General features: G+C 33.0%; 1 protein-coding gene across 3 annotated transcripts in view; it reads right to left on the reverse strand.

The window, feature by feature from the left end:
- Window positions 1–7,571, reverse strand: part of LOC110021302 (chitinase domain-containing protein 1) — a 62,089-nt gene extending 54,518 nt beyond the window's left edge. For all 3 annotated transcript variants that reach the window (XM_020719742.1, XM_020719744.1, XM_020719743.1), the window contains exons 1-2: window positions 7,242–7,571; window positions 7,091–7,164 (exon numbers count right to left, since the gene is read on the reverse strand). In XM_020719742.1, the coding sequence (XP_020575401.1) occupies window positions 7,091–7,164; window positions 7,242–7,544 (377 nt within the window). In that variant the 5' untranslated portion in view covers window positions 7,545–7,571. The remainder of the gene's footprint in view (window positions 1–7,090; window positions 7,165–7,241) is intronic.
- Between the last annotated feature and the right edge of the window lie 3,210 nt (window positions 7,572–10,781).

The raw sequence follows: 10,781 nt of genomic DNA on the forward strand, positions 1-10,781 counted from the left end.
TTCAGAGATAATAAGGAGAATCACATTTGATTTTTTATTGATTTAGAAAAAGCTTACGATAAGGTTCCAAGAGATATCCTTTGAAGAGTTCTTGAGAAGAAAGGTGTTGATATGAGTTGTATTCAAGTCATTAAAGATATGTATACTAGAGTTGTTGCTTGTGTTCGAACTGAAGGAGGATCAAATAATTTCCCATTTCTGTTGGATTACATCAGAGATAGGCTTTAAGCCCATATCTTTTTGTTTTAGTTATGGATGGTTTTACTGGACATATTTACAAGATGATGTACCTTGGTGTATGTTTTTTGCTGATGATATCCTTCTCGTGGATAAGACGAGAGAAAAAGCCCAGGAAAAACTTGAATTATGGAGGTCTACATTGGAGTATAAAGGCCTTCATTTGAGTAGCACTAAAATTGAATACATGGAATATAATTTTAGTAGTAGTAGCTCTAGTAATAGAAATGTAATTTTGGGTGATCAAATTATTAAAAGATGTGAACGATTTTGATATCTCGGGTCTGTTGTTCAAATCGATAGTGATATAGATGAGGATGTTAATAGTAGAATTCAAGTTGGTTGGTTGAAGTGGAGGAATGCTTCGAGCCTTTTGTGTGATAGAAAAGTACCGCTTAGACTGAATGGAAAATTTTTTTTTAAGTCGATCGTGAGACTTGCAATGCTCTATGGCGTTGAATGTTGGCCTTTAAAAGAGAAGCATAATACTAAGTTAAGTGTTGCCGAGATGAGAATGATTAGGTGGATGAGTAACTTTACATTTAGAGACATTGCGAAATGATTATATCCGTGATAGGATTAATGTAGCTCCTGTGACAAACAAAATTTGAGAAAGTCATCTTAGATGGTTTGGTCACATTAAGCACCGACTATTCGATGATCCGATTAGGAGAGTAGATGTTTTAGATTTGACTTATGTTAAGAAAGGCAGAGGTAGGCCTAAGAAAACTTGGGCTTATTGTATAAAAAAGATCTTAATTTAGCACTAAATGAAAATATGACACTAAATAGGGCGCAATAGAAAACTTGGGCTTATTGTATAAAAAAGATCTTAATTTAGCACTAAATGAAAATATGACACTAAATAGGGCGCAATAGAGTTGTTGTGTTGTTATTTTTATTTCTATTTTGTTTTGCTAAAATATCACAAAAATATTTTTTTTTAAAATACAAAGATATGTTAGGAGCATGCAAAACTTTTTTTTTAGATAAAAAGGCATTCAAATAAACATCACAAGATTCAGAGGTATTTACATACCCAATAGATAAACTTTATATTTTACATTTATACCACTCAAATCCTTCATATCACATCAAAAATATGAGTACTTTAAATTTTGTGATACCACTATTTTAACTTTTGAAAGTGAAATAGACCTTTTAACGTATAGGAAAGGTGGTATGTACATAAAAATTGAAGTTTAGAAGTTACATATGTAAATACATAGAAATTGAATAGTATGCATGTAAATTTCCAGAAAATAAAAGAGCTCTAAGTGGTTCTGTCTTAAGCTATCACATGGAACATTTAGTCCCACATTGCATCGGAACTTTCTTTCGTTGCTTTCTAAATCAAAAGGAATAGCAAAATCTATTGAACAACAACAAAGATTAGTGTAGAACCACTAAAGTTTCTTATATTTTAAATAAAATAAATTTTTATTAAATTAAAAACTTTAATTCATAAGCTAATTTGAATTATTATGTTTTATTAAGCTTCAAAAATTAATGTTTATAAAAATTTAATCACCTTAAAATGCCATTATAATAGCTAGTTAACTGAGTTGTTCGTTTAATAAGCTGATTTGAACTGTTCAAGTAGAGATTGAACAAAGGGTAGATTAAATGTTCGAGGGGGCAAATGATGAAATTACCTGTCCCTGCAAGGAGAAAATTTAAATTCAGAGGGGCAATTGGCCTCCTAGGTTATGTGTAGGTCTGTCTCTAGGTAAATCTACCAAATTTTAATAGAAGAATGGATCCAAAGGATTTCCTAGAGTGGATGTTGGTTGTTGAACGAATCTTTGAATATAAGGAATTGCCCGATGACAAAAGTGTGAAGCTCGCTGCCATCAAGCTGAAGAAGAACGCCACTTTGTGATGGGAGAATCTGAAGAGGGAGAGACAGAAAGAGGAACGAGATATAATCACTTTTTGGGAGAAGATGATATGGGAGATGCGGCAAAAATACCTACCTCCATACTACTGCCAGGATATTTTCTTGAAGGTCCACTACCTGCAGTAGAAGGAGCTATCAATGGAGGAGCACACAGCAGACTTCCTGTAGCTTGAATTAAACTGTGAGCTGAAAGAGCCAAAGAAGCACACAGCCAGATATTTGGGTGGTCTGAAGCCCGCCATCAATAATGTGGTCTAGATGCAACCCTATTGACACTGAGTGACATGCAAAACTTAGCACTGAAAGTGGAGAGAATACAGAGACATGGCAGGAGAGCGCCGCCACTCAGACAACCACTAATAGTTGGAGACCTCGGGAAGGGTATGCCTCAAGGAGTGAGACGACTAGTCGAGCAGGACAGACTCACTCAGAGAGAAAAGAAGTTTGAGAAAAGTAACATGCCCACTATAGTCCTTGATACACCAAAAATATATGCATTTTTAGACCCATAATTTATACTCATTTTTTGTGATATTGCACTTTAATGGAAGGTATTTTGATGTTTTCTTGCAGGTTGTTGATTTTTTAGACTTGAAGTAAAAAGGAAGCAAAAAGGATGCAATTTGGAGTCAAAATGACGTTTTTGAAAAAATACTCAACGCTGATGGTGCAGACTTATAGACCTTGCCTAGGGCAGCGCCGACGGCGCCAATGTTTAAATATAAAATAAATTGTGATGATTTTTTCAACTCCGAACTTAATTTATTTTTAGATCTGACCAATTAAATTGTTAAAATATATTGTGAAACATATGATCCGAGAAATGGACTATGAATTCTACAAAAGAGTGAGGGTCACATTTGATTTCATGGAGGAAAAATTCGTTCACGGAATTGAGTGCAAAAAAATAGGGAAATATACTTTGTTGGGTGTAGAATTGGAGAATCTTTAGGGTGACAGACTAAAATCTCCAATTCGGTCTTAGTGTTTAAAAACTAAAACGAGAGTTAGCCTTCAGGTGAAGGAAAGTGGGAGTCGGTATCCTTCTAGCCTAGCCACGGATTTAGGGACTAACCAATGATTTTCTATGCACTATATCAGGGTAGAGAATTAAAACTGCTCCTATTTGGCACAATACATATTATAAACATTTATCTCATCTCATTTCATCAGAATCTCATTATAATGGGAAAGATACTTTTTCACATAAGAAATCTTCATTACATGAACATAATTTATTAAATTAGCAGTTACATTTTAAACTTTGTATTTCTGTTTTTAGTTTAGTAATTTAATTCTGATAATATCTCAACATTCACTAGTGATTTCGATTGACTTTTTGTGAATTTCCTAGTTAATCTATCATTTTGAATTTAAAACTTCCCTGTGGGATCGATATTTGGTGTTTAAATAGAAAGTACATTATTACTTAATAATGATACGTATACTTGCATAGAATCTCATAATTAATTGTCTATACTTATATAAATTTTACACAACTTATTTTTTACGGATCAAGTTTTTGGCGTCGTTGTCGGGGATTAAAATTTTTAAGTAGTTGTGTCAACTTCATAAATACTTGCATAAAAAGTATCGGGATCAAATTTTTGGCGTCGTTGCCAGGAAAGGTAACGGTTAAATTAAATAAATTTGGTAAATTAGAAAATTTAGAGACAAAAAAAAAATCCAAAAATAAATATATTTTTATTTAAGAGTGTTTTTAAAGAATTTTACATTGCTTACTTTATTTGTTTATGAGAAATATTGGAACTGAATATTTAGTACCTTACAATTCAGAATTAAAACGTACTATTAGAAAAATTCGAAAACAACAAAGAGAAATTAAAAATTTAAAAGAAATGGTGAATAACTTAGATAATCCAATAAATGAAAATCAACAAAGTGTAGAGTAAAGGGAGTCCAAAAGAAGAAAGTCACACAAATATTTTTTAACAGATTGTAGTACAATGGCCCATTTAAATAAGCAAATGTCATAATTCGCATGCATAAAAATTAAATTTCAAAACCTTATATCCTATAAACCTATGTTTAGGTTAAAAGTCTTATATTTGGATAAAAAGATAATATATCCAAATAAGTAGCCTCGGTCATTAATCATTAGCATCATTCTTAGACTTATCCCAACTATTTTGGGTAGTCTTATGAATTTTCATTTTCTAAGTGTTCCTGCTAGGTGTTCCTTGAGATGTTAACCTACTCTGCACAAATCAATTTAAATAAGTTGAAAACTTTATATTTAGATAAACAATAATATATCCATATAAAGAGGCTTCATCAATATCAAAAAATTAGATTATCCCAAGTTCACAACTATTTGGGGTCAGTCTTGTGAATCCTTATTTTTCATATGTTACTAATAAGTGCTTCTTGAGATGTTTGTCATACTCTTCACAAACCATATTGAATAGCTTTTATCCAATGTTAGTCATGGTCTAATCCTTTTACTTGCTAATCCTCTTATGCTAATTCTATGAGCAATTTCTATTCTTTTTTTTCTTTTTTATTGCATGTCCAAGCCACTCAAATCTAATTTTCAATTGAATTATCTTTAATAGATATCACTCCAACCATTTATTGAATATAATCATATTCATTAATCCATCCCTTTTATATTTCGACACATCATGTAAATATTCTCATTGTTATTATATAAATGTAATTATCAATGACTATTGGTCTCCATTTAACTACCCAGCCATAATCTATAAGTTTTATCCTTTTTCTATATAATAGATCCACAAAACTTAAACATATCACAACAATGTATCACTTTATCCTCTTATAATATTGACGAATAATTACTTGTAACACACCTACTAAATAACATATAGAAAATCATTAAACTACTAGATCTTAAACTATTGTCATATTCACTTTTTCACTGCAACCTTAAATTTGCACTTTTAACAAGTGTCTTATTAGTAAGAAAGATGAACCGTATTTAAGTTGAATAACTTATATTGGATAAAATCTTATATCAAAATTAAATTTCTTATTTTTATTTGATATATATTATATTTAAATAACCTATCTAATGATAAGATCTTTTTGTATGTGCTCATTTTTAATGATATCAAATACTAATAATTGTAGTATATTTTTAAGCGTAGGTTCAGTTGGAGATTGTAACATTACTCTTATATTTCCTTTGGTATTTGATCAAAAGTTGCATTCGAACATGAGGATTATTATTTCTCCATGACTTACAAATTTAAGCAAACCTCCTGTATTACCGGATCTAACATTTTGCAAGTCAGAGGCCACAAATTTGAGTTTAGACCTCCCTTAAGTTTTTCTTTAAAAATTATAATTTCACGAGAAGAAATGCTAAGGGGGTGTTTGGTAGCATACTTTTAGTACAATTTAAGCCAAACACGAGAAAAGAGAGGGAAGTTAAATCTGACACTCCGCTAAATCCAATTTTACTTTCAGTTTTGACATAAATCCTGATTTATTAAAATCTGATATGTAGGTTGATTTTATAGATTTAGCTTAGGAAGAAAACATAGTTGTGCAGCTCCCGTTGTCGCTTCCCCAATCGCACAATGACCCAAAGGGGGAAATTCAAAATCACCACCTCATTGTATGTCATCGACTTCAAATGAATTATTCTGGTTCTTCCAAATCTCACATCAACCCTAAAACCATTTCATTTTTTTCTATGCAAATCATAAAAATTAATTTTTTTTTCTTCCTTTGTCATAAAGTTTTTCATGAACCTTTATGAGAGCAGTCTCACCGTGAGAAGAGAAGGTAGGAAAGGTACGAAGGAGAGGCCAATGGGAAGAAAGTAGTCATGCAAGGGCTCTGCAATGGGGACTTTCTGATGGAGAAGAAAGGCATTGGAGACGAAGTCAAGCAGGGTAAAAAATGAAGTTTTGAGGAAGATGATTATACCAGTGGGCAATGAGTTTCTCAACGCCACATTGCAAATTCAAGGATGAGAGGAAGAGCAGCCAAACATTCTTGTTTATTTGTTGGGAGCATTCACATACATGCCACCTAATTCTTATGTTTTTACATATATAACCCCTAAAATTTTTTGTTTACATTTATATTACCTAAATCTTTAATATTACATAAAAATACCACCATTTTAAATTTTAAGAAGTGAAAAACACCTTTTCTTACATAGGTAAGGTGTCATGTATGTAAAAATTGAAGTTTAGGTGTTAGATATGTAAAAATATATTATTTAACTGGTATGTATGTAAATCTTCATATTAGTTTGTGAAATAAAAGTGCTAATTACATAGCATTGACACCCCTGCAGTTGCCTAGAACATGGGAGAGCTCTATGGATTGGTTCTTGTTGGGACGCCATTGGCTCCATACTTTCCAAGTGATTGTTGAAACGTCATTGGCTCCAAACTTTTCTTAGTGCAGCACATCAGAGGTATTATATCGTTCAAATTTTTGTTTCGCTAGCTTTGTAGTATCTATGTTAATACGAGGGAAGGCTGTGAAGGGATGATGATAACAACATCAGAGCACCATGAAATTAAGGGATCGGGCCTGTAATCTTTCGAACTTGTTTTTAAGCCAATTGAGAGTGTTAAGTCCTGAAATAAGATGCCAAACACTCCTTGACGATTTAACCGGATTTAACCTTAATTGTACCAAACACTTTCATGGATTTAAGGGCATGAGGATTTGATAAATCCGGATTTGCCGGATTTACAAAAAACCTTCTTAACTTAAATCCAGGGTGCAGCCAATGGCTTAAGTTTCAAGCAAAATAGGCTGCTCTGAGCAGGCTTACATGCTTAAGCATTTAGCTTAGTCCTTTACTATGTTACCAATCGCCAACTACACGCAGTTAACTTTCACAAAAAGGGTAACAACCCCGCACTTAAACATGCAAGGAACTTAAGTAGCAGATCGATTTTTGTTTCAATCTATGTATATAGAAGCAGATCAGGAGATGCGTACCAAGGAGTTATGTACGCCAACACAGGATTAGGAAAATGGCGAATAGATCTATCGAATATAATCTTCGCATTCTCCTAAAAGAAGAAAGACCGCGATCAGAAACAAAACCAAGGTTTCGGTAAATAAATTAGAGGGGTTCCTTCTGCTTTACATTAAGGATCTCTCGATAACCAACATCGGACTTGATAATGTCCCCCTCGTATATAGAGAGAGAATATGACGTCGGCAGCCTTCGGGGAGATCGATTGCCCAAGTAAACGGCGAAGGAACTTGCGAGCAAGAAGAGGAGGAAAAAGAAAAGAGCAGAGGGCGAAATGGGAAAGCAGCGATGTCCATATGCTTCATTGGTTCGATTACCATGGCTGGGCTCATCGGAGACCTTCCGGCGGCTGGGTTCCACTTCTGTCTGGCGATGTAGCCTCCTGACCCCCATTGAATGGGATCCTCTTCCCATTCCACAAAATTCAGATTAAAGGAAATAATTGGGGGATATACATTTCTATCTTGATATCTCACTTAAAATACTTATATTTCATATTTAGCACCTCATGTAGGTGTTATGCTACACCACTGCGGCCGTAGTAATTTCTATTGTGAAGGAATTTTATCCAAATCTTCATGTGATAAATCAAGTAGTTGTCTATATTCGAGACGGATAGGTGTTTTTACTCCTTCAAGGATTATTAACTTATTCATAATCGAGTGCTTCAATTTATCATTATGCCAACTTTGCCCCTACAAAAGAATATGGATGAAGTTTTTAGATTCTTAACGGATGAAGATGGAACATTGGAGATAAGAGAACAATAATGTAAGTTTTCTTTCTGCAATGTTAAATTTTGCATCAAAGCCTTGGCATATTTTTATCTCTGCAAAGTTACTCCCAACTACAAAAATCAGTAAAGTGACAAAGGAAAGTGTTATATTGAACTGTTGTATTCAAACTGGAAGACCTATCGATGTGGGTGTTATAATAGTAAAATCAACTATTGGTTTGATTTTCAAGGGTCTAATCTTGGTCTTGGACATCCATCCACTTTCCATATTAGAATTGGGAAAAAATGTTTCTTCTTTGGAAGCCCATGGACTCAGTGTTAAATTGTGATTACTTAGAAAATGGAGAAGTGGATGGCAGAAATATTTTTATGGATCAATCATCTCAAAATTCATCACTTATATGACCCAAATTTCTAGAGAGTTTGTTTGTTATTTTGAAGAAGATTAAGAAGTTGGAGAATGAGATGACTAATATTATGAATGATATTATCACAATTTTAGATCAGTTCGATCATTTGGATTGGAGAATTAGCGAGCAATTTGTTGGATCAAAGAAGACTTGACAAATGAATATCCTTGTCGTCTTTTCTATAACTTATTGATGCATCGTCAATCCATGGGAGATCTTAGAGATGATGATAGTACTGAAGATGATGATGTGTAGAAACTTTGAAGTTTGGAATTCTGGTTTATAAGAGCTTCTGTGTGTTTAGTTATGTTAGATTTGCTTAGTTTACGATATCGGACTTTTTATGTTTGCTTTTAGTACTTTATTGTTTAGTTTTCAGTGTTAGGTGTTGTTGTGTGATTTCGACGTTGAATTATGTGTGATTTCAAAATACTTGTCTGTAATTGCTTGGACTTATATATAAAAATGTGAAGTTGTTTGTTGTTTGTGAAAATTTTATGTTAGTAGATCATTTGATTATGAAAATTAAAGTGAATTTAAATTAATTAGGAGACAGGGTGCTTTGGTGTACAATGTTTTTTACAAAAAAAACAAAAAATGAAATTTTGAGTGTTGGCGTTTAGGCGCCAAATTGGTTGGACCATTAAAATCACAAAAATGAACAGTGTTATCCATTTTACTGCTTAGGATCGTCTTCAACCTTGTAAATAGAAGCGAATAGCAAACTAGGGCTTCCAAAATCCTGGATTTGAGGTTATTTTGAGCTAGAAATTCTTGGATTTCATTTTCTCTTGATAAGAACTTCACTTTAACCTAGAAATTTTTTATTTTCACCATGGATTTCTCATATATTATGGGAAAACCAAAAATTAGAGGTTTTGGAGAAATTTAGTGAAGAATCCATGATGTGAAATTTCTTAGCCATGATTTTGATTTTATGAGTTTATTTTATCTTTATAGTGAATTTATGTGGAGTTATTTTGAATTCTTAGAGCTCTATGGCACCTAAAATGAGGAAGAAGAAGGGAAAAGATGCTTGCGACATGAAATATTTTGTTAACATTAAGGCACAACATCATTATAATTCTCAACTCATATTGAGAAAGCTTATTCAGGAATATGCATTTTACAATCCCGAAGGTTCTATCGAGCGATTGATTGTGGCATGAAATTGGGAAACATTATTTTATTTAATTGTTGTAGCAGCTGTTTCAATCATTTGGGAGTTCTATGCAAACCTACTGTAGGCTATGGATGATTAAGTTTAGGTTTGAAGAAAGAATGTGGAATTTACACCGGAGAGGATAAATGCATTATATAGGTTGAGAGATGATACATCTAAAATATATAGTATTTTTAGACGCATTTTTATACCTATTTTTTGAGATATTGTGTTTTAATGGAAGGTATTTGTGTGTTTTTCTTTCAGGTATAAGTAAAAAGGTGAAAATGCTAAAAGAAGTGAAAAAGGATCAAATTTGGAGCAAAAATGTTAAAATTGTGTTAAAGTGTTTTGGCGCCTAAGCGCCAGATTCGACGCTCAAGCGCCAGTGAAACAGAGATGGTCGCGCCTAAGCGTCAGAGGCCCTGCACTTAAACGTCAGAGGCAATTATGTGACGGTTTACTTTATTTTGCCAAATTTTGAAGAGATATTTGGGGCACCTATTGCTAAAGAGGGTGGTTATGACCACTCAAGCACGAAAATACAAGTTAAAGACTCGTGAAAGGAGGCATCTCTTGGAAGACAACCTTTGGAGAATTCATCGAATTTATACACATTTTGAAGAGTTATCAAGACAACTCTTGGAGATTTATAAAAGAAGGAAGTTGAGACTTTTTGAAGAGTGTTTGAAACTTGAAAGTCCTGAAAAGTGTTGGAAAGGGGGAGTTATGAGAAGATTTAGATATAGTTTTGGAGAGGTTTTTAGGCACCACAAATTTACTTTATCCTTTTTGTTTTTAGTTATCCACAAATTTACTTTATCCTTTTTGTTTTTAGTTTTATTTTGAGAGTAAAAGTGTTGCAAAAGAGAAGAAATCCAAAAGAACTCAAGAGTTTGGTGGAAGATTTGAGATAATTTTTTATCTTTTGTTTTTAAACTACCTTTGGTTTTAATTGAGACTTCTTATTGGTTTGACAATGATTTATACTTTTAAACTAAAGTGTGATTTTGTTTTCTCCATAGATTCTGAATAGTTTTCTTTATCTTTCTCCTTAAAATGATAAGTAATTAAAGTGTTGGATGGAAGTTGTTAATTGGAAAGAATCATAAGAGGTTGAATGAATAAGAATGTAATTCATATGATTTAGTGCAATGTCGGCACTATTTTTGGTATGGGGTTTGTCCGTAAGAAGCTGTCGGTCATCGACATTGAAATCCCGTTGCCCACTTCGGAAGGACGTTTTAAAAATTTTTATTTTTGAAAAAAGATGAAGTCAAACTGACCCCATAATTTTCATAGTTTAGATGAAAGAGCGTTTTACCTCAAATCCTGTATTTATC

Source organism: Phalaenopsis equestris, unplaced genomic scaffold, assembly GCF_001263595.1.
Source record: "Phalaenopsis equestris unplaced genomic scaffold, ASM126359v1 Scaffold000132, whole genome shotgun sequence".
NCBI lineage: Eukaryota > Viridiplantae > Streptophyta > Magnoliopsida > Asparagales > Orchidaceae > Phalaenopsis > Phalaenopsis equestris.